Below are 23,682 nucleotides of genomic sequence, written 5' to 3'. Positions count from 1 at the left end.
ATAGGATGGGCCCAAATAGAAATGATAAATGCAGACATGTATGTATGTAGAGGTGTTTTTTGTTTTTCCTTTTACAGTTGCACATTTTAAGTTTTCAGTTTTCAAGTTCATGTTTGCTGACAGTTATTTAATGATGATAAATTGTGCCTTCATCAGTAGTAGATTAGAGATATACAATTAAGTTCGCAAGTGGGCAATTTCAATTGATTTTGGCTCAGGTAGATATTTAATGATGCAGAAAATAACAGTCTGATTGTACAATTTATTTATGACGCTTTATAATAATAAATAAGTGCTATAAAATATTTGCTTGTGTGCTTGCATTAATTTTCTGTGCCCCCAAAAAATTTTTTGCTCGCAGGCCTTGCTCACACTCATTTTTTTTGGTGCCCTATTGTGCCCCTGTATAGTATTGAGTCAGCTCACCCCCCTGCTTGAAACACATGAAAAAAGTTGTAGGACATGGGCCATGGTAGGATGGAGTTTTAAACCCCTGAAAATTTTGAGTAATTTCCTGAAAAACAAGGACAGCAATGCAAAAAAGTGCTATAGGTGAAAAAAAAAGCTGCATTATCTTAAATTGTTACATTTTAGTTTTAATTTTAAATCTGACCTCTGCACAGATCAAAGCTGCTTTACTTGTTCCTTTCTCATTGTGCTTTTCATGTTAACCCCCATTTACCTTGTAAATAATAAATGGTGTGTCTGTAACCACCCAATGCAAACCTGACAAATGTTTCTATTGACTGCTAATGACTTACCATTTAACCACTGATGATGGTTGACATGGCTGCGGTATTAGTCTTTTTCAGACTAGCCATTCATTTAAAACTTCAACAACAATAATATGGTTTAATGTTACATGAAGATAAAAAAAAAAAATATTTACTACAGGTTTTCCATGTACCCTCATTTGATACCCTGAGCCACTGCTCATGGGTCATGATTGGCATATTATTATATTAGTTAGTTTGTGACTTACAGCTATATTTCTGCAGCCTGACACACTCTGACTGGGTGTTGCCTTATTTATCTCTTGATTTTGCTTTCTCAAATGTTTCTCTTTGCAACAGACTCATGCAAATTGAAACAGACCATCATCATTATTAATGCAAATGCATTACCACCACTCAGACTTGAGCGATTTCTAAAATCTTGAATTATTAAACCTAGTTGCTAAACTTGGGTGTTTAAAAAAAAAGGAAAACTCACTCACAGAGAATGCAGTTTTTCAAACAGCCTATATAACAACAAAACTTCAAAAATGTGTAATTTGTGTGCATCAGTTTAAAACTGCAACAAGAAAATATGAAACCAGACAAAAAAAAAAGTAAAACACAAATTGACAACAATAAATGAGAGAATACTTTTAAAAGTTTTAACTTCTTTAATGATGTTGACAAAAATACAGGAACATATTCATGTGTAAAATATTCATTAAATCAAGTGACTCAACAAATAAATATGTATGCAGGTCTGTAATTTTATAACATCTTGTCCTGTGCAATGAATTGTCTAAAACTTGATATACAGTAGTTTATTTCTCCAACACAATTTACTGTATATTTTTTTTACAGTTTATAAAGAAGGTGCTTTTCAGGTTGAAATAATTTACATCTTGATCTTCTAAAGAAATAAATATATCAATAAAATAATCCTTGCTATGTATTATCTGAGAATATATTTTAGGGGAAAGTCATATTATACTCCTTAGTAGAGGGCTAGATATAATCTCTTTAAAACTTATGTTGCTATAATTAATTTTCCTCTGTAGATAACAAAACATTGTATACACAAGGCAAGATTTCATTCACAGCAGTTCACATTGGTTGGTAAACCCATGTCTCTTATGTATGGCTTAAAACTCAACAATCATAACACAGTAACAGTTTTTTTGTTGAGCAGTGATTTCAGTGAGATAGTTAGTGTGTTTATAACAAAAGACATGGTGGCCGAGTAATGTATTAATGCATTCACATTTTGGTCACCAGGAGACCCTCCCGCAGCTGTCTCAGCAGCTTTTAGCAAATATATGTAGTTAATGATGACCTCGTCCACCTTTGCCACCACTTCCTTGCGTATATTTTCAGTGCTTAGGCCCTCCACCAGTGACATGCAGGCTTGTGCTAAGCAGCACAGTGTGTGGAAGCTGTGGGTCAGAGTGAGGAGCAGCTCCTCAGGGCTGCTGTACTCTGTGGCCATCTGACTGCAGGCACCATTTAGTACTCTGGCCTGCGCAAGCAGCACCTGGGACAGTGTCTCCGTGTTGGTCTCACCAACCTCCGACATGTCGAAAGACTTGTTTCTGACACCGCAGTGCAACACATTAATCATTTCTAAGGCATCCTTCCGTGCAAGTGCAAACCCTGTATGAAAGCTGTAAGTTTTTCCCTTCATGGATTGTATATAAGCAAGCCTGTCTTTGAAACTCATTTCATTTAAGCATGTGGGTATGTTGGTTTGATCAGTGTTAAGTCCTGCTTTCTCGACTGTTTTTTCCTTGTCACTGAAGGAATTCCCGCTACTAGGGAGCATGATTTCTGAATACATCTCCTTATCTTTATAATTACTTTGAAGAGTGGGCTTTCTCCTAAGGAAGCAGTGACTAAATGACCCATGGCACCTCGCTGTTCCACCTGGTATTGGAGCCAATGATTCTGACTGCAACAGTGAGGCTCCGGTTAACAGTCCTCTTCCAGTTGAATCAAAGCTGACTGAAGCCTGGGACAAGCTTTTAGGTAAGGTTTTGGCAGAAAATGCCCTTTTCACTTTTGGGGACTCTGGAAACTGCACATTCTGACCAACAGTCTTTCCAGTAAGTGTGGCTTTGGTCATTTCCTTTAGTGTTTCGAAGCTCCTGGAACCCGGCATTAACGTGCTCCAGCTCCTCCTGAGCATCCGAACCTTGTGCAGCTTCCTGAGGCTGCTTGATGTTGGGCTGCTTGGAGATGGTTCAGGCTCAAGGCTGGCCAGTGTTACCTCAACAGGCTCCGTGCTACTTCGTAATGATGACGGTGACATGATTGTGGAGGTGGTACTGGTCTTATCACAGAGAAAGAAAGATGAGTCTTTCCCAGCCTTCTTCAGCTGTGTGCAAGCTACACTAGGGGTATTAGAAAAAAAGAGAATTGTTAAATATCTCCCTGCAGCAGTCAAACATTCCTTTTTCTGCATATGATAAGATTATCATAAACAAAAGAGATAATAGACTATATAATAATTGTTTTATAATAGCCACCAAGGACATCACCTTGCTTATCAGGACAATACACAAACACCAATAATTTTTATTAAGTATACCTGTTCAGTTGCAGACTAACAAAAGCAGCAAATTAGACAATCGTATGCCGACCAGTGGCAGGCCTTGATTGATTAATGTTTCTTGCAAAGCCCTCTTAAAAATTTAAAGCAGAACTGACAGAAAATGTATATTTTTTTCTGTCAATACAGAAGATTTATGTGACTTATGATTTCTGTTTAACTTGACAAATAAACCACAAGTGATGATAACTCACATAGCAGTACACAAAAATTCACATACAGCTAACATACTCTATGAAGTTGCTCTTCCACTATTTGGACAGATTAAACAAAGATACTATGTAAATGTTTTAAACAACTATTAGATTTTTAATGCAGAACAACATGAACCACAGGAAATCTGTTTGTACCTCAGCATCTCATTTAGTCAGAACCTCAACAATATCTTAAAACACAATAGATTTAATTATTAACTGATTAAGATTGCAAGCTAATGCCATGACTTTAGCTCACAGTAATTTTTTTTCTTCCAACTATGTTAATGTTGCTCAGTTTACATTTTTGGCCGATATTTGACAAAAAAATGGCAGCAAATTTCTGTCCCAAAACTTTTTTCTTAGTTGCTTGAAGTAAGTTTGAGAAGAATTGGATTTTCTTTCTCCCTTTTTACTGAAAAAAAAAAAAAAAATGGCAATGAAACCATATTTATAATTCTACATTTAGCTTTTGGTACTGTTGCATTGTACTGCTATTTTAATTAGTTTGGTGTTCTAAAAACATAGAAGTGTAACAGATATGAAAAAAATAAAAGAATCAGGGAGGGGCAAACATTTTTAAGCTATATTTTACCTCTTGGCTACTTTCTAATTGTTACACTCCTAAATTAAAGCTTGGTTTAAAAATGTGGTACGGGGCACCTTGATGAAATGTTTCATATTTCATATTCAAGTTACATTATATTACAAAACTCTCTGTGTCACAAATGACTGTGCTGTAAAATCCTTTAGACTTTGCCCCCTGAGAGGAGCAGGCCTTGGCACAGAGTGACACTAAAGGCTACTTAATACAAATTTGTAAAGTTTTTGTTTTGATTTTTAATAGCTGCACCATTTATTTTTAACCAGAAATCAAATAATAATTGAACTTTATTGATCTCACATTGGAGAAATTGACCTCTGCATTTATCTCATCCCCTTGGGGAGCAGTGGGCTGCCATCGTGGGGCGCTCCGGGAGTAATAGGCGGTTAAGGGTCTTGCTCAGAGAACCAGAATGGCAGTCTATGGGAGTGGGTTTCGAACTCACAACTAGTGTTGCACCGATACCAGTATCGGGCAGGGCCCTGATACTGCACTAAAATGGTGGTATCGGTATCGGAGAGTACCAGCAAAAAGTTCACTGATACCATTTTGAGAGCCAAAAGTTAATTCAACTATTGTCACTCATTCCAGGCAGGCAATAAAAAGTTCTACTGGATTCACTTTGTATTAGTCTTTTTCCTGCTTCACAGAGGTAGGCAGCAGCTTGACAAAGCCATGATGGCAATTATTTTACATCCACTCAGTAGGGTGCAGTTCTTGATATATATACACACACGGTATGGTATAAATAACGACCAATACTAGACAGTCAGGTATCAGGTATCGGTATCGGGGCCAAAAAATGGCATCGGCGCAACACTACTCGCAACCTCAGTTTTCCATGCCCAATGCCCTAACCACTAGGCCGCCACTCCCCTCAATGTACCAAGGTCATTAAACCTTCATCAATATAGTCTGTATCTGCATAGTGTCATGTGAGAATAAGTAATGTATGCACTGTATACTGAGTATACTGTAAATATGACACTACTAAGTTGTTGCGCTTATATTATGAATATATGTTTTTTTTTACTTTTAAAAAAAGCCTATGACAGTCTGGCTCAGATGGATATGATGTTGCTTGCAGCAGTTGTATATGTGCAGAGAAGGAAAGCTTCAATAATATCAATATTAGTTCCTCATAGCTGTGTGTTTACACTAGGACATTAATGTAAACAATGACATTATTTAATAGCTTCTGATTAGTGCAGGGAATAATGAAATGTCCTGCTTAATGACTTGAGTAAATATTAACAATTTTAAAGCATAAAATTTAATATGGCTAGAATCCATGGTTTCTTTTCTCACTTGGTAAGCAAAAGGTTGTAGCTTCTCTGACAACCATCAACCAACCAACCAATCAACAACAGATTTTAAAATAGTTTGCAACAGTTTCTGTATCTTTTTATTATGCAAAAACATTTTTTGAATCCAAACACCAAGATCAATGTCTGATATAAAATATCTCAGCATCTAGAATGGAATGGTTGGTAAATTCGATTGCTTACTGAATTCCTTTGTTATCTGTTTAATGATACTTCTACAGTTAAACCAAGTACTGTATAATTCTCTCTTGTTTTTTTGTCTTACCTGTAGTTTCCTTTATCTTGGGGATTTTGTGACTTGTTCCAAACCCTGGTTCAGCACTGGTAGCTGCATGGATTTTCCTTATCAGGGTGGGGTCCATTGGATGCCCTGCTTTTCCCTGAACAGTGGGCCCATAGGCCTTCTCCTCAGCTCCGGCTGCATAACTAATCCCCTTTAGTGAAGACTCTGATAGCACATGCATACTGTCGGTTGCACAAAGGGGAGAATCCATTGGAGTGACACAACTGCTACTGCCAGTACTACAACCAGCATCTATGGAGGAGCACTGTGAGCTCTGCAGAGAATGGACCTCTTCACTTTGTATCGATGACATGCGCTTGTTAACGTGGTATTCATACATCCGTGTGACATCCTGTTCTGACTGTGAAAGCTTGATCTGCTTCTGCTTATTGTCCTGTGAAGTAGCATCACTCTCAGCAGGGAAGGGCCCCTTGGATGGGGAGAGAAGATGGGCATTTAACTGTTGGTTTCTTTCATCTGAATCCTGGTTCTCTCCCTTTGCTGTCAGCCTGTCTGCGTGGGATGTCTGTGAGTCATTCGCACATTCTGGTGCAAGATTCTCTGCCATTTTGCTTCCCGGTGCTCTCTGCTGCCATTTTTGATGCCTGTCTTTGCAGTGAGTTCTCCCTAGATCAAGTTGATTCATGTAATAGGAATCTCTCACAGTGAAAGCATTGTACTTCCCTACAAGATGAGGGAGTTCTTCTTTTGCAGAATCTTGAGAAGTCGAATTAGATTTTTCCAAGGGGCTGCATGTATCTCCTTGGATACTCCTCTCCGCCTCTCTCTGCTTTCCTCTTTGCCTGCTCATTAAGGAGCCCATGTGCATCTTAGTGAAGAATTCACTCACTGATTTGATTTCCATAGTATCTGGTTCCATCTCACCACCATCTGAGTGGAAAATCTGAGAAGATGCTACTGCAGAGGATTTTGCTTCCTCTGGATTCTCATCACCAGTTGGGCAAACCTCAGCCTTTTCTTCATTCATGACACGATAGCCTTCTGTCATGGCTACATGCATCCTCAAGTGGTTTTCTGAATGTCTCTGAGCAGCAGCCAGCTCTGAGCTCTCAGTCATCTCAGAGGAGTTTGTCTCATTGCCAGAATCTGAAGACTCTGGGCTAAATGCTCTTGATATTTGCACACCTGTGTACAAAAAAAAAGAGAGAAATACCTTATTAAAGATCTATTTTTAAACACATGGGAAATATCAAAGGATAATTCCACCAGAATTCATAGAAACGTTACTGTTAATCAACATAAAAAGAGGGCCTAATGAGAAGATTAATGGATATGAATCAGTATAAAAATAGAACTTGCTACCTTATGTTTTACAAAACAACAATTCATTTAAGAAGCTCTAAATATGGTTCTGTATTCTGGCATATTGGAATACACTGTCTCATGAGTTGAGATGTTTGGAAGCAAATGGGATTATTGAAACATCAAGTCCTGCCAAGTCTTTAAAGAAAACTTTTGCGTCACTTTCAATCTGGTCATTTCATGTATTTTTTCACCCTTATAGACAGAATGAAAAATTGTTTTAATGCTTGATGCATGTCTTTAAGCATTGGAATAAGTCAAAATAAGTAGACAGTTGCTTAAGAAGTGAGTTGTATCAAACTGGTGATACAATTATATGCCCTGCCGTGTCAAATGCACAGTCAGGCAATACCTTAGCATCATTTTCTATGACATCATGCATTTCCAGGCCACTAGAACTAAAAGCATATACATAAAGGGGCTATAGGTGATGTTATTATTTTGTTAGAACTGCATGTGCCATTTATCCGACTTGGGATCTCTTTCCCTGCCACAGTTGGATCCAGTCCCACAAAACACGATGAAGTGGTTACAAACAATGGATGGATGGATGAATGGATGGGAAAAAAATAATAATCGTGTAGAACACATATGCCTTACTCAAAAAAACAAAAAAAAAAGGTTAAAAACAAAGGATGTAACTAAGTTTTAATTCATGGCTAAGCTAATTAATTTAGTGACCTTGTTTGACTTTTAAATTAAGTATATAGTTGTCAAAGGATCAAGAATATGTAAAAAGTTTGACTAGGTAAACCTATTTTAAAGTAACTACCTATTCTAGATATTATTATTCTAGATATTATTATCATATTTTTGTTGATATTCTATTAGTCTATCTTTCTACCAAAAAAGTTGATTCTGTTCTTTTCCATTCTAATCTATCTTTATCTAATCTTTTCTATCCTATTCTATATCTGTGTCCACGCCTTTTAAAATCCCAAGATATAGTACATAATGTGTTTTCAAGCCCACAGAGTTACTTTTCTTAGAGCTATGTTCTGGGGAAATAGTCCACATGGGACCTAATTTCCAATAACAAATCTAAAAAATGTGTGACTACTGTATGGTGAAAAACACTGATTGAAATAAATCAAAATGAAACTGAGTATTTGCATATTCCACATGAAAGGGGCTTAGTTTTCACGTTAAGTTGTTGCTTCTAGGATAAATTAGGATTCAAATCAGTATCATGCAAGGAGTGAAATAAAAAAAATAATGAAAGCATTCTGATGCAATAAGACTCTTATGTCTTACTTTAATATAACTCTGCCTCAGTCACACTCATTGCTTAATATGCCAAAACATACAAAGAATAAGTAGAGAAAAAATGTCCTTAATGAGAGTCCGAAGGTTTAACAGTCTATCTAATAGTAACAGCTACAAAAATGATTAGCACAGCACAGCCCTTTTAATGAAAATAAAAGGGAAGTCAGACGTTTGGGCCCATTTACTTAAAGCAGTTTCAGTTAATTTATTTTGCAATTTTCCTTAACATGTTAAAAACCTATCCCATTGCATTTTGTGTAAAAACAATCCAGAAAACCACATGAATGACACAATGTTAAGTACAAATGTTCCAAATGAATGAAAAATAAATCATAACTTGAAACATTAAACAGAATGGAGTTTATTAAAAAAAAATGAATGAACAAAAAGAAAAACAATAAGAGAAAATCAAAAATGAATGGACCAAGTGGGCATAATGTTAGTGGATGAATGTTACGATAGTGAAAGGAGAACCTGTGCTGCTCTCTGACTGTGCCGGACTCTGTTCTTCAGAAACAGCCAGGGCCTCGAGTGCCTGCAAGGTGGAAACAACCGCATCATCTAGAGGCTGCCCAGGGCCCTCTGCTGGGTGAGTGGGCACCGAGTCTATTAGAGATATTGGGATATCATTGCCAGCCTTCTGGGTCTGAGTCCCAGCCCCATGCTGTTCATCTTCATCAGAGCTGTCTCTAAAACCAGGGGGTGGAGCAGCAATGGCCATGTTGAGAGAGTGCAGAAGTACATCGTTGTCTTCCTCATCATTAACCTCTGGAGGCGGAGGAAGTGAGGTCAAGTCAATGATGTCATCACTAGACCCTGAGAGGGTCAGCAATGTGGGCTTATCGATTTCACTCATCACCAGGTCTTCCTCACAGCTGATGTCATCCTCATCCTCTGCATCATCCGTTGTCTCTGCATAACAGATATCATGCAACAGGGGCTCCTCAATGCACTCTGCAGGACCAAAGATTTTGGTGGAGTATGGATAACCCTCCTCTATGGCATCCATCATCTTATAATCCTCCTCAAGACGCCTGTACATAGGGCTGTAACTGTCTGCAAGCTCTGGCCCTTCGTCCATCAGTCTTTGGTATCCCAGATTTTGGGGGTTCATGTTGTCCAGTGGGGGATCCCCAAATATGAAGGACACCTTTGCATTTCTGGAGGAGTCTGGCGGTTTAGGCATTGGGAAGTTGAGATAAGTTTGTGAACAAGGAACTCTGCAGCACTCGGCTCTTTCTGCCATGCGAACTGAGTGCTGCGGTTGGTGGATCTCTGTCACATATACAGGCTGGACTTCACATCTGCTCTGGTCGAGGTATTCACATCCCTGGTCTAGGTAATCTTGACTGCACCTCTGGTTATTTCTATCCTCGCATCCTTTATGGGGTATGCTATAGGCACACTCGATTGCTTGGTAATTCTGTTTTGGTTTAGCAGCATGGCCTGGGAAAGAGGAACAGAGAGGAGTTTAAAGTATTTTTAAAAACAAAACACATTCTGATGAGTCATGACCATTACAGACCAAAACTGCTCCCTTACCCGTTTCTGTTTTTTTGGCCACGTTGAAGATGGAGCGCCGAGAGTCAACGAGTAACCTGTAGTATCCAGCAGTCAAACAGGCCAGATTCATTGCATCAATAGGTTCCATTAACAGAGTGATTGGCTTTGAGAGAAGAAAACAATCCAATCAGGCATTCCAATCAAACATAACCAGGAGGAGGGCTTTTACAAACTGACTTCAGAAATAAAATTTTTATTTACCTTCACATCCAGAACATGCAGTTCCACTCTAACCCTTTTCTCATCTTCAGAATACATCTCAATGCGGTTGACATGACTGAAGTCAGCCAGAAGCGCCACCAGATTTGTTTTTGTGTTTATCACATGACTGATGCCATATTTGGGCCCCACCAGCAGAGTCACCTCTGTGTGTTTCTCTCCTTGCTGTAAAACGGAAAGAGACAACATAGAAATAGAACCCTAATAGCATGTGATACTTAAATGCACGCACGAAACAACAAGATGGTTTCACTCACCACCAGTGTGGATTTGAACACACGCCCTCCATAAAGTCTCAAGTCGCTGAGATACTTCAGATAATGCACCTTTGCTTGCAATGCAGTCAGCTACAGAGAGGACAGAAACAGGGAGACAAAATTTCAGAATTAAACTCAAGTAAGTACTTTAAAGTTTTTAATGCAAGATATAAAGAAATACCATCTTGTATAAACACAAGCAAACAGCTTCCTTTCATAGTCCCTTGCTGAAGCTCTCATACCTGTTGTACTTTTACATATTTCGCCACATTACAATCACAAACAGCCTCTTTCCAAAGCCCCTTTTTTAGCTGTACCTTGAAGTATAATTCACCTAAAAAAAAGCCACAAAATTTGTAAACAGTGTCCACCTGGGTGTAATTAACATTCGTATAAATGCAGCTCCCCTGTGGTTTGTTGTGGAACATTAGTTAAAAAACATCATTAAAAAAGACCAAGGAACATAGTGGAGCTTATGAAAAAAATAAACAGCAATTTTTTTTTTGTTTTCTGTCATGCAAAATGCTATCCATAACAGAAAGTCTATACTGCATCATCCTGAACACACTGTAAAACATGGTGGTGGCAGCGTCACACTGTGGGGATGCTTGGATGGAAAAGCTTCTTAGAGCTGATGGGACAATGGATGGGGAAAATAAAAAAACAGTCCTGGAAAGAAATCTTTCAAAAACTGCAAAAGACTTTAGAATGGAGCAGCTGTTCAGCAGAGCCTGACAACACAGCCTAACCTACAACAGGGAACATGACATGTTTTGGTCTCTATAAATGTATAATTAATCATTAATCATTTAATATCCTTGCAGTTCACTCTAAGTAAAAGGTGGTTAAAAAAACACATAAAAAAGCAGTTACTCGTAAATGAAATAGCATGAAAACATTTTGTTATTACAATTAACTTCAAAATTATGAATAACTTCAGGTGTTTATCACCAAAAGCATCAATAAAATATACCTTTTTTTTTGTTTGTCCTATGACAAAACATGAGAAATGTAAGTGGATATATCTATGTGAAGCTCATGACTCACTGTATATCTTAATCCTCCACTAGGTGGTGTCATCGAGTCAGATGTGTAAAATAGAAAAACAACCCCACATAAATAAATATAAATAAGTAGCTTTTTACCTTTTTACCAGGTGGTACCAAATTTTGGTTGGTTTTCAGAATATGAGTGAGGGCCTTCTTGATATTCTTCTCTTTCATACTGGATAACACTGCTGGTGGCAGGAATAACGCCAAGCCCCACTCCTTCCTGTCGACACACAGTTAATACAGATAAGCCTTTAATAAAAGTAGCTCTCATCACTCAAAGTGGGGGCTTTGATCAGGGATAAAATAATCTCAAAACCAACTATTGAAGCAGAGGCATAGCTGTAAGGTTATTATCTGCTCAACTGCACCAAGTAGTGGTATCTTCTGGAGCAAGTTATTAAATACAAAAAAGAAAAAAAAAAACTCATGTCAGTCAAACAGTGCAGTTTGAATATTGATATACTTACTGAATATACTTCAGGGAAACTTTCTGAGACTGTTTAGTATTAATGGTCAGAATGTACATTTGCAAGGCAGCCAGACGAAGAGCTGTGTCATATTTCAGTTCTGACCCAAATCTCTCCAGTACCACATCATTACAGCTCTATAAGGAGGGAAAGAGGAGTGCAATGAGGAACAATTAGTTTAATATACTTTTGAAATCTAAAAGAACAGGTCACATAGAATGAGTGTTTAAAAATAAAACTAAATAATGAAAAGAATTTCAAATACAGATATTCAGATTCATGGGTATTTTCACACTGCAATTATAAAATAAACATTGAGTAGTCTTAAAAACAATAAGTATAAATGCATCCTTGCATTTATACCTGAACATAGAGGTACTCAAAGGCTACTGCATCTCTCCTTAGCAGGTCCACGGGATCCTTTGGGACAAAAGTGATCCTAAAGAAGCACTTCATCTTGTGTGAGCCCGGCCTCTGTGTCACCTAAAGCATGATCCCAGAAAGAAGGTTAGGTTAGTCAGAATATTCTCTTGCAAAATTTTACATGGTTTAATAGCTGCAAATATTTTTAGTACCTACTTTATACCGATACGGGTCAGTTTTAAAGAAGAGAGAGTTGAGCACAAAATGGCAGTGCTCTCGATTTAGCGAGCAGTCTGTGTTCCTACTACTACTCACACCTATAGTCATGAAATCTGGAACAGCTGTTACTGTAGCTGCATAAAGACACCTGTCCATACAATCAGTAAGAATCCAACTATGGTCAGGCCACAGAGGTGTCCAAAGACACTAGAAAAAAATGTTTACAGCTCCAAGAGACTGGAAAGGGCTACAGGGAGATTGCCAAGCAGCTTGGTAAAAAAAAAAGCCAACTGTTGGAGCAATCATTATAAATTGGAGGAAACTAAACATGACTGTCAATCTCCCTCTGACTGGGGCTCCATGCAAGATCTCACCTTGTGGGGTCTCAGTGATCCTAAGAGAGGTGCGAAATTAGCCAAGAACTACACGGGAGGAGCTGGTTAACAACCTTAAAGGGCTGGGACCCCTGTTTCCAAGGTTACTGTTGGTAATACACTAACACCTACAGTAATGGTTTGAAATCATGCATGATACGGAAGGTTCCCCTGCTTAAACCAGCACATGTCAAGGCCTGCCTTACGTTTACTAATTACCATTTCGATGATCCAGAGGAGCCATGGGAGAAAGTCATGTGGTCAGATGAGACCAAAATAGAACTTTTTTGTCATAATTCCACTAATGGTGTTTGGAGGAAGAGGAATGATGAGTACCATCATAAGAAAACCAACCATACTGTGAAGTATGGGGGTGGTAGCATCATGCTTTGGGGGTGTTTTTTTGCACATAGGACAGGGCGACTGCACTGTATTAAGGAGAGGATGACCGGGGCCATGTATTGCGAGATTTTGGGGAACAACCTCCTTCCCTCACTTAGAAAATTGAAGATGGGTCTTCCATCATGACAATGACCCAAAGGGCACAGCCAAGATAGCCAAGGAATGGCTCTGGAAGAAGCATATCAAGGTTCTGGTGTGGACTAGCCAGTCTCCAGACCTAATCTTTGGAGGGAGCTCAAACTCCCTGAAACGTGAGTGATCTAGAGAAGATCTGTGTGGAGGAGTGGGCCACAATCCCTCCTGCCGTGTGTGCAAACCTGGTGAAAAACTACAGGAAACGTTTGACCTCTGTAATTGAAATACCAAATATTAACAAATAGCAATACTTTTTTTTTAGCTGTATGATTCAATTTTTTTTAAATTATGTCTCACAATGGACATGCACATACAATGACAAGACTAAATTTCCTTTAATATTGTTTGAAGAGGAAAAATACATGAAATTTATATATACCATATTTAAGAGATACATTCATGAAAAAAGATGTTTGAACTGAAGGACAGCTTAATCATGATGGCGCTCTTACTGTACCTGAGTTAGCATCTCCTGCTCGTGCAGGAGCATGAGTTTGCTGGCAGATCCCTCTGCTCGCTGCTCCAACATTAAAGAGAAGTGCTCGATGCACTTAATAGATAGCTTTTCTTGCAGGGTCGAAATGACGTCCTTCAATGTAGACAATGTCACAGTTAATACAACACAAAGGGGTAAAGATGCAGCATTATGCATGAGCTCAGTTCCCAGTCATGTTTGAAAATCCTTTTCATTCTGTAAATGTTTAGAAGCCTCCCCATTTTTGATATACATTTAGAATTCAAACTGCTAAAAAATCAGGGGGCAAATGTGAAACGCTAAATTCACCTCTCCTTCACAATAAAATCTACTCCCACTTCTCTTTGATTGCATTGTAATTTCAGCTGAGATATGGCTGTTAATGCCCCAGTGAATAGAAAAGGTTGCACTTCATAATGTAAAACCTGAGCATTCTTTTAGACTGCATAATAGCGTTTCTGTGTGAAAGGACACCCTTACTGGCACCTACCTTAATGGATGTGTTGCTGTCAAATCTAAAGGATTTAGTCTGGCCATTTTCCAGGTACACCTTCAAAACATTTGGCATAAAAAGAAGAGAGTTGTCCTTCACTGTTTCCTGAAAAAGGAAGAGAAAATGTACGATCAACAAATGTATCTTTATAAAGAGGGGTATTCATAATTTAAAGTTGTCAAAAAAAACTATTGAAGCTTCCTCAGGTAACACATACTATGGCTTGCAAAACTTTTAACGTTCCTTAAACATTTTTACATCCTGGCATTTTGCAACCACAAAAAAACAATGTAGTTTATTTGTATTTTATAGGGTTTAACACTAAAGAGCCCTTAGATGCCTTGCCTGTTGTTAGGGTCAGATGGCCTGGTGCCGCTGTAATGGATGGCAGCGCCACTTCATAAATGTGTGTGTAAATTACTAAATAACTGATCCTAATTTAAGGTAAGGTCATTTCAATTACTGTAAAAATGAATGAATAAAAATCTGAAAAGTGTAGTTAAAGGTACAGTGGAGGATGTTCTTTTTCCGTGTGGATCACCAAAATAAGTGGTCCTCCTAATAGTCAATCATTCTGGTGATATGTTTACGTAAGGCCGTCCTACATGCTCACGGTGGTGAGACTGACATAGTGCAAAAATTACAAAGCTTCTTCTGTAAAGTAAGCTTGTATGAGTGATGCAAACAGTAACTTGTAAATGTGCAAGACGATCACACTCGTGCATGCTCTTGCACGCATTTAACTCTCGTGAGTGGGTACAGGGTTGTGCATATGCCTTTTTTTTATAGTGGAGAGGGCGGGTCTTTTCAAAAATGCGCAAAAATCCTCCACTATGCCTTTAATATCTATACAGCATTCTTTATTCTTTTTTTATTTAATGAGTATAAATTTAGCTGTTCTGTGAAAGCCTCTATGGTTTGTTAGAGAACAGATGCAACATGCAGACCAAGGAACATACCAGGAATGTCATATATATAGATGTGGAGAAATTAAAAGCAGGGTCAGAGTAAGAACAAAAGATCTTCTGAGCTTTAAACACAATTGATCCATAAACTGAAAATAGAAAACCCTGTTACCCTGACAACAGTACACCTAAACTAGCAAGAAGACAAGAAGGATGTTTACCAGAGATCAGTCAAAAAGATAAAAAGATGTAACATCTACATGATCCTCACACTTTAGTCAGGACTCTGTTGATTGGACAGAAAGTAGCTAGGCCCTGTAACAATATGCCCTGGAATATGTTTTTTTTCTAGAGTACTGCATGCCCTGTAGGCAAGATAGCAACATGTTGAAGAAGAACCTGTTAGCAAAAGTGGATGAACACACTAAAAGCAATATGTTCAAATATGTCAAACTGAACATCCCATCTCCAACAGGAAAGCATAGTGGTGGCAGTACAATTCCATGGTGATTTGTTTTTTAAAAACAGAAAAGAAAAAAATAGTAAGAGCTGATAGATGTTGAAGCTAAATGCAGTGAAGTCCTGGAATATAACATATTAGTTCCTGCAGAACTTGAGAGCCTGGGACAGAGAATCACATGGGCTCTGAGCATTGCCCTGATGCTTCAATTAATGATTGCCTTTCATTGAGTCTGTCTGTTTTTGCATGTAAATATAAGTTAAAAAAGTGGCACCTAGTCCCTGATCCTAATACAGGGTAGCCCTGAAACAGAGCCTAACATGAATGGCAGGGTATGAAGCTCTCGTGCACCTTTTTCTGTATTTTACAGTGGGTTTTTAATGTTTTTGGCAGAATCCTAGTTAATCTTTTAAATGCTTGTCTTTACCATAACTATGTAACAACACATTAGAAAGCAGCTGTAGATTTAAAAAGGGAATGATGCAGATGGTGAGGGGGTTCTTCCATGAGAAAGTAGGAGGACTTCAAGTCGAAGACAAGCTGAAGCCCAGCACTAATAGTAGTAGCATCAGGCCAAGCACCAGATAAGAGCATGGAAGAAGCAGCACAGAAGGATAACAGGATGAGCTCTAGAGGTCCTTCAAGGAAAAGCAGGGGGGGATTCTGAGAGAGAGGTGTTCTGAGAGAGACCTAAGTCTAAGACAGTATGATTATTCCACAGCTTGTGTCTCTCTTCAACTTATTTCTTTAGAATAACTGGGACATTTTCCCCTCTCTCTTGGAGCAAGAAGAGGTGGACAACCAATTCAGTGATTTTATAATCAGGCTTTAGTCACTTCATATTTTCCAACTGAGTTCAAGTTTTATTTTTTGTTGTAAATTTTGATTGATTTTCTTAATGTTCTAAGTTAAAACTTATTAACTTCATGGGAGAAGAAGGGGAGATGGCGGAGAAGTATAGAAATAGAGCAATCTGTACATCTTAAGGAAGCTTAGGTCCTTCAGTGTTCTGAAGATGCTGCTTATCTTTTGTGTCTGTTGTGGAGAGTTTGATGTATTTTGCCATAATCTGGTGGGGTAACTGCATCAGAGCAAACAACTTAGAGAAGCTCAACATGAAGGCCATTTCTGTTCTCCTCTAAAACCTCTGGAGATGATTTTACAAAGCAGAAGTCTTCATAGATAAAGAAAATTATAGATAACTGAGCAACAGCAAAAAAGTTTCTAAGATCAGGTGCAACAGAGAAAATCACTATTAAAAAAAAGTCACAAAAACAGAATAAAATAGAATTGCTGCAGTAAACAGTACACTGACATGAAAAGCTGGCAGTGGCAGACCATAAAAGGCTTTCTAAAACACATTGATAAGGGAGGGCTCATTTTCAGAATTTTATTTTGAAAAAAGTCCTCTTTACAGAAAAGCAATGATAGCCATTTGTGGTAAACAACTGGCAAATGGTGACAACATACAAACAAAACCAAAAAAACCCAAAACAATTGGTATTAACACCTTTGTATGTCAATGTATTTAAAAGCGGGTTGTATTAACACTATCACTCCTTATGAGACTATCCTCACATCTGTGGCCCCCACCCTCTCCCTTTTCTTAATGTATGTTAGGCCAATAGTAACTGCTCTCTCACATCATGCTGTTGTGTGTGTGCTTTCATACAGCAAGATAGCATTACAGAAGATTACAGTGCATTTGAAGTCCCTCTAAGGCACAGGTGTCAAACTGTTTGCAGAAAGGGCCTATTGGCTGCAAGTTTTCTTTCCAACCAAAAGATAGCACACCAGACTCCATTCATATCAACAAGTCATCATGTACAGATTAGACTCCCTTCATAAGATGACTGGAGTCTGGTGTGCTATTGCTTGGTTGGAAAGAAAACCTGAAGCTACAAGGCCCTTTCTGGAACCAGTTTGACACCCCTGCTAAGGGATAACATATCAAATACATATAGAATCAAATTCTGTCTATTTCATCTCTGGTTCTAAATCTAGACGAGATAAGTTGTTGGGTGTGACTTACTGGGACCTGTCCATTGACGATGACCTCCTCAGCAAAGCGGACTTTAACAGGATTCGTCTTTAACTTGGCCTTTTTGGCTGCACTGATGAATGCAGATTTGGGTGACTTTGAGAAAGGAAGAAGAAAGGCAGAAAAATTAAGGATTTCAAGGAAAATCTGCTCTAACTTTGAGATGAATCATGAGTGTGATTTAAGGGAATAAAAAATGTTAGCTCTTCTTTAAATTTCTGCAAGTAGCATAACAGCAATCCAAAGCATAGTAATGAGAAAAACTCTGTTGCTGTCAGATTACCAAATGTTTGAAGATTTAACAATTACTAAGTAGCTTTTATTAAGTAATTAGCACAACTGACACAATTATATCCTATTGATAAGGACTGAAAGATTGTGGTTTGGTACCACAATTTTAAACTTTTACAGTGAGCTACGAGTTTAAGTTCCTGCAATGTAAAGAACCTCAAACAAAATGTCTTACTGTATTCGATCATGCCCTGATGTTTTTGTATGTTATTGGAAGAAAACCTTGCATAACACCATTTCCAGTGACTTATTATGTGAACTGCAAACAAAGCCCGCAAAGAGGGTATGCTCCTGGCACTGTGTGCTCACCACCATCTGGTGCTTTCTAGGAAATGTTGTTGTGGCAAATTAACAAGAGGTCCTGTGTGGTTCTAAGTCTTAGATGTGGCAGCTCTCAAAAAAGGATAGACTTTCTTTGAGTTGCTCAATTTCTTACTTAATATGAAAGGCATGACTGATATAGTTTTAGGACCTACAGTATGTATGACATGATTAAGGACTTGCTTGCATAGTTTCAACAAAACAATGCTGAAATGTTTATTGGGGTAATTGAATTTATCTCAAAGAGGAGAAACTTACTGGGTATGGCTGAACAACACTCAGCACAATAGACTCCTTGCAGCTTCTGTGATACAAAAAAGAGAAAAACAGGTAAATTGTAATTTCACCACTTTATCTTTGCCTGATATATTTCAAGAGGGATAATACATGTTTGAAAAGCTAGATTGTGAGAAAGAGCAACATCACACCCAGGGTCCCACACTCACCCATGTCTGAGATACCTTGACTTCTCTCTCCTCAGGTTGTAGACATATGGATTTGGTCTACTGTTACCTGTTTTAGTCTGACAATCTAAACCCAAGGGGCAATGGCCAGGCCACCAGCCAAGCCCCACAACCGAGGCCTTAATCCAGGAGGATGCTAGGGTCTTCTAAGCCAGTTGTTCCAATATTTTCTTTGTTAATCAAGGTGTTTGAAATGTTTCCTAGTCTAGTCTAAACTATTTTATGAAGCCACTTTTTCCTTGTTTATAACCCAAACCCTTTACATAATAACCCCCAAGCCAATGGGGTTCTCAAACCAGCAGCTTTCATAGGGTGATAATTTGGAAGAAGACCAGGGCACCTGTTCATGGTAAGAGAATTGTCTAGTTCTGGAACCGGCATCTTTGCTATTTAAGATGATTTACTTGTGTTGGTGCTTTAAGACCAAAGCCTACTGCTTACAATTGGATGGTTCAAAAGAGAGTTTAGGGTTGCCGTGATGAGAGTCAGCTCTTGTACTGCAAGTCTGAGGTAGAGATGTACCCTTCCAATACCTGGATCGGATATTGGCTCCGATGTTGACTAATTAGCTTGATCAATATAGGTTGCGTGATGCCTGTAACACATTCTCACACAGACTTTTGGTTAAATACTTCATCCTGTCATTCAACAGTAGTATCAAATCATCAGATCAGTATTAGGTATCAGGTGAAATGCTCAGCCTGGATATTAGTATTGGATAGCTGGAACTGAAATCTCTATTGCAATATAAATTGTAGTTGAGAATAAAGTTGATTGATTGATTTATTGGTTAATTGATTGTTTGGATAGGAAAACTGCAGTACATCGGTGCATGTCTAGTCTGAGGCAATGACTCTCAACAAAGAAAAAAAAATTGTGACTGCAAAAACTAGTTTGCATGTCATGCCTCTTGAAGTGATTACAAATATCAGAGTCTTGATCTCGTGAAACAATAGGAAAGCTTTGGGAGAAATTGAAAGGTAATGTAGGTTTCGGTCCAGTTTGTCATCAAGAAAGAATTATGCAAAAGAGTGAAGCTCTCTCTTTCCCTGTCTGCCAACATTCCAACTCAAACTAAGATCCTAATGAAATAGTAAATTATTGAAAAAATATGATCCCAAAGCCAGGTGGCAATATAAGCTTCCTGTATATGGTGCCTGCGCTCAGCCTTAGAAATAGAGTGAGGAACTAGCTCCTCCAGAGGAAGAAAAGAACACAGCCACTCCGTCTCTGAATGAAAAAGGGTCAGATGATGTGGTCTGATCATAATGCCACCTGGAGGCTTGATGTTTGAGTTTCACAGGGAAAATAGGCCAGTAAGTGTCACTGGGGAGAGAGATGTCTGGAGTTTCCTCCTGGTGCTTAAACTCACAGGACCTGATTTCAATAATAAGCAGAAAGCAATGAATAAATAAATGATTAAAGAAAATAAAAAGTGTGATTAAAGGAATCATGTTGAGAATGGCAGAAAAGTCCGTCTGAAGACTGGGATACTCTTTTCGATTGTTGCCCCTGACAATTATGTCCTGCCAAGGAAGCACAGGATGACAAGTAGACAGCTTTACTGAGAAAATCCATTCAAATCCATCAGATCTATGAAGTCCGGCCAATAAACACCTTTTCCTTTACTGCCACTTACAGAGCAGTTGCTCAGTTAGTAACTAAGAGCTTTTACTAATTTATCTATCAATTAAGTTGAGAAAAAATCTATTAAATAGTACACTTCAATTTCATTAAGCATCCATACAAGGCTAGATGCTCTGTAAATAATACAATATATTTGTGAGAATCATCATTAAAAAGAGTATTTTTGGTTTTTGTTGTTATTTAATTATCTGTGACAGGTTTGACACAAGCCAAATATCTTACCTGACAAGGTCGATAACCCTCTCCCTGGGAGCTGAGCTGACTGGTTCATCATTAATCATGATGATCTCGTCCCCAGGGACCAGTTTGCCTTCTGATGGACCCCCTGCCAAAACATACCAAACATCGCTTCAGGTACACACAAAAAGCATGCTGTACAGTGCATTCTCAATTCTCTTTGTCCTGTCTTGTGGCCAAGGCTCTAATGAACGTTTACTCATTGAGGGCTTTTAAAATCACTGAATCATCAGCATAAGTGGGTTTACCTCCAGGCTACTACATTTTAGGTGGATTTCATCTCATGATCTGGCTGTGGACTGAATGAGTCAGTGTTGTTTTAGGAGGGTTAGTGTGAAGGGGGGTCTTTCTCATTACCTGGAGTGACTGACCGGACCACAACAGGTTTCTCACTTCCTGCCACAAATCCAAAGCCAAGCACTGGATCCCGCCTCATCTCAACCTTCCGGGGCGTGGGGGGCACAAACTTGTCTCCATCCAGACGAACTTCCTCCAGGGAGCTGCTATGGGAGATCTGACTGAGGGAAAAATGTAAGAAATAATTCTACTTAGTAATAATTATTGCAATAACTTACTATAAGGCTTTTTACAACATGGTATTCAGAGGTATTATGGTCTATTGGCATTGTAAACAAAACCTTTGTCTCAAACGGTACGGACAAATGTTATGCAAGTATCAATCATGCCCAATAATGTCACTTTTAGTGATATTTACTGCTCAGTATTACTGTATATCGTGGTAATTACATTTTGTTGTTAATCAGACATGTTTTTTTTTTTTTTCAAAACAAATTCCATATCATATGTTTATTACTGACCTTTACTCGTATGTATGTGGGTTACTAATTTCCTTAAAACTAGAACTCAATACACTTGATTAACAAATAAGGATAAAGAGAAATGTACCAAGGATAAATAAAATATCAATGGTACTATTAGAATTCTGATACTATAAGAATACCTTAAATGTTAAGTTTATAACATCACATTACACTATTTTAGATGCATATCAGTTCATAAGTGAATATTGTTTATTTTAATAGTAAATCAAAATGGGTACACAGAAGGAGCTAATGTGCAGGTTGACAAAAGTTACAATTATTTAGATTTCAACATGGAGACACATAGAGAAAAGCTGTAATCAGAAAAGTATTGCTCAATTTATTTATGTAGGTAACAGTCAGATTCTTCAAAAATGTTCAATTTAAGGAAAACCAGCTCATTGCTAGGACTCATTTACTCTTCGTCATCCCTCACACCGAGCATGCATGTAGTAACAGAGGAGAGGAAAACTCTCTTTAAAAGAAACTTACAGCAGAACCAGGATCAGTGTGAGCAGCCATCTGCTGAGGCCGACTGGGGTTCAAGGAAATGGAAGCAGATAATGAAATTTGTTTTTTGGTGCTTGTGCCCTGACAGAAGACAATAAACTGTAAACATTCACTTGGATGAGTAATCTAGGCAAAGGACTAGACTAGTCTTCCCCCCTGGGGCCTGTACGCTGCTGGTGGAATAAACCAGAAGGTGAATGGGACTGAGATTAGTCTGAGAATGCAGGAGGAGGTGGGGTGGATGTGGGTAAACGGGTGGGAGCTAAATTAAGGGGATCTTGAAAGTTGATTGGTTTGTAGAAGATGTGGCCCCGAGTTGATTGGCTGGAGATAAAGAAGGGACATCGCAGTCGCTCAGGTAAAGCTGATACAGTAAGAGTCTTCCAGATCTAATTTTCACTTAAGATTCATGAGTCGTATTATTAGATGGAATTACTGGATAATGGATTATATCACAGATATGCAAGTATATTGTATTATGTCATCTTTTGATTGTATTATTTTTGGCCACTGATAGTGCTGGTGTCTTTAATTTATACAAAACCAGCTTGTAAAGATGTCAAATATAATGTTCATTTTCTCTCAAATCACATTAACAGCAATATGTCACAATTACTTTTCTCATTTCTGCAGGTTGTCTTTTTATTATTGCCCACTGTAACTAGTTTTAAGTGGATTAACACTTAACAGGTGTTTCGTTTCAGTGGTTCAAACAAAGACTGTGTTTTTTTTTTTTTTTTTTTTTTGTCTTCACTTTTTTCAGTACACTTTATAAATAACTACAAAACAATCAGGCTATAGAATATTTTTTTTAGCATTTTGAGCTGAAAAGGTGTGCATAACTGTACACAAATTTCACATATGGTGTGATATATTTTTTACACCATTTCTTCACTCTCCTTGGCTACAGAAGCATCAGCAGTGGCATCTCTGCATGGTGCCAAATGTGTTGGTTAATTAAAGCTCTGGGCAGACAGTGTGTAATTCACAGTTATTCTTAACATGCATTCTTTTCACAGCTAAATACCATCAATTAACCTTTCACTGAACAAAGAAACAGTAAGATCTGTCATTTGGATTTGCAATGTCACAAAAAAAGCCAGAACGGGTACAACAAGTTTAAAGATGTTAATCAATTGTCAGACAGGATTCTGATGGAGGATTTATCTGCCTCTTCCAATAACAAAAGCCATGCCAGCTTCCATCAAGATGTAAAATGTAGAAATAAAATTTAAAGGGCACTCATACAAAAATCAGTACTAAATAATAATATATTTTAGCTGACCTATCAATACCTTTACACCATTGAGTTTTCATGACTATTATTCCAGGGCAAGCCTGCAAAACAGTAACTTTATAAATCCTGATCTTGATGTATATTTTATCAGCGAGACCTAATATTTGGTGGTTGATTTTAGTTGCTTACATAAAACTTTGAAATGTAAGATCAGATCTTTAGATTTCAGATTTAAAATAGTAAATTCAACAAACTCATTATTACCTGATAAAGGTTATACTGCTGAGTTTCTTTTTCACCAGAATTTTTTTCCCATCTCCCAATTCCAATATATTACAATTCAAACAGCCTTCTAATGTGTATGGTAGTAAATGTATATATTATCCTAAAAGGTTTCGCATGACCACTAGAAA

The 23,682-nt window shown here is 38.0% G+C and overlaps 1 protein-coding gene across 4 annotated transcripts in view; it reads right to left on the bottom strand.

The window, feature by feature from the left end:
* Positions 1-1,441: 1,441 nt before the first annotated feature.
* Positions 1,442-23,682, bottom strand: part of frmpd4 (FERM and PDZ domain containing 4) — a 55,106-nt gene continuing 32,865 nt past the window's right edge. For 3 of the 4 annotated variants that reach the window (XM_015386414.1, XM_015386415.1, XM_015386416.1), the window contains exons 3-17: positions 21,059-21,219; positions 20,687-20,789; positions 18,612-18,657; positions 17,733-17,837; positions 14,333-14,440; positions 13,825-13,956; positions 12,238-12,357; positions 11,875-12,011; positions 11,501-11,627; positions 10,356-10,445; positions 10,081-10,263; positions 9,859-9,982; positions 8,791-9,762; positions 5,710-6,873; positions 1,442-3,098 (exon numbers count right to left, since the gene is read on the bottom strand). In XM_015386414.1, coding sequence (XP_015241900.1) covers positions 1,873-3,098; positions 5,710-6,873; positions 8,791-9,762; positions 9,859-9,982; positions 10,081-10,263; positions 10,356-10,445; positions 11,501-11,627; positions 11,875-12,011; positions 12,238-12,357; positions 13,825-13,956; positions 14,333-14,440; positions 17,733-17,837; positions 18,612-18,657; positions 20,687-20,789; positions 21,059-21,219 — 4,798 coding nt within the window. In that variant the 3' untranslated portion in view covers positions 1,442-1,872. Of the gene's footprint in view, positions 3,104-5,709; positions 6,874-8,790; positions 9,763-9,858; positions 9,983-10,080; positions 10,264-10,355; positions 10,446-11,500; positions 11,628-11,874; positions 12,012-12,237; positions 12,358-13,824; positions 13,957-14,332; positions 14,441-17,732; positions 17,838-18,611; positions 18,658-20,686; positions 20,790-21,058; positions 21,220-23,682 lie in introns of all 4 variants that reach the window. The other variant, XM_015386417.1, reaches the window with a different exon arrangement.

This window comes from Cyprinodon variegatus, unplaced genomic scaffold (assembly GCF_000732505.1).
Source record: "Cyprinodon variegatus isolate N-32 unplaced genomic scaffold, C_variegatus-1.0 Scaffold368, whole genome shotgun sequence".
Lineage (NCBI taxonomy): Eukaryota > Metazoa > Chordata > Actinopteri > Cyprinodontiformes > Cyprinodontidae > Cyprinodon > Cyprinodon variegatus.
Note: the sequence above shows the minus strand (reverse complement) of the source record. Positions and strands in the feature narration are given on the sequence as shown.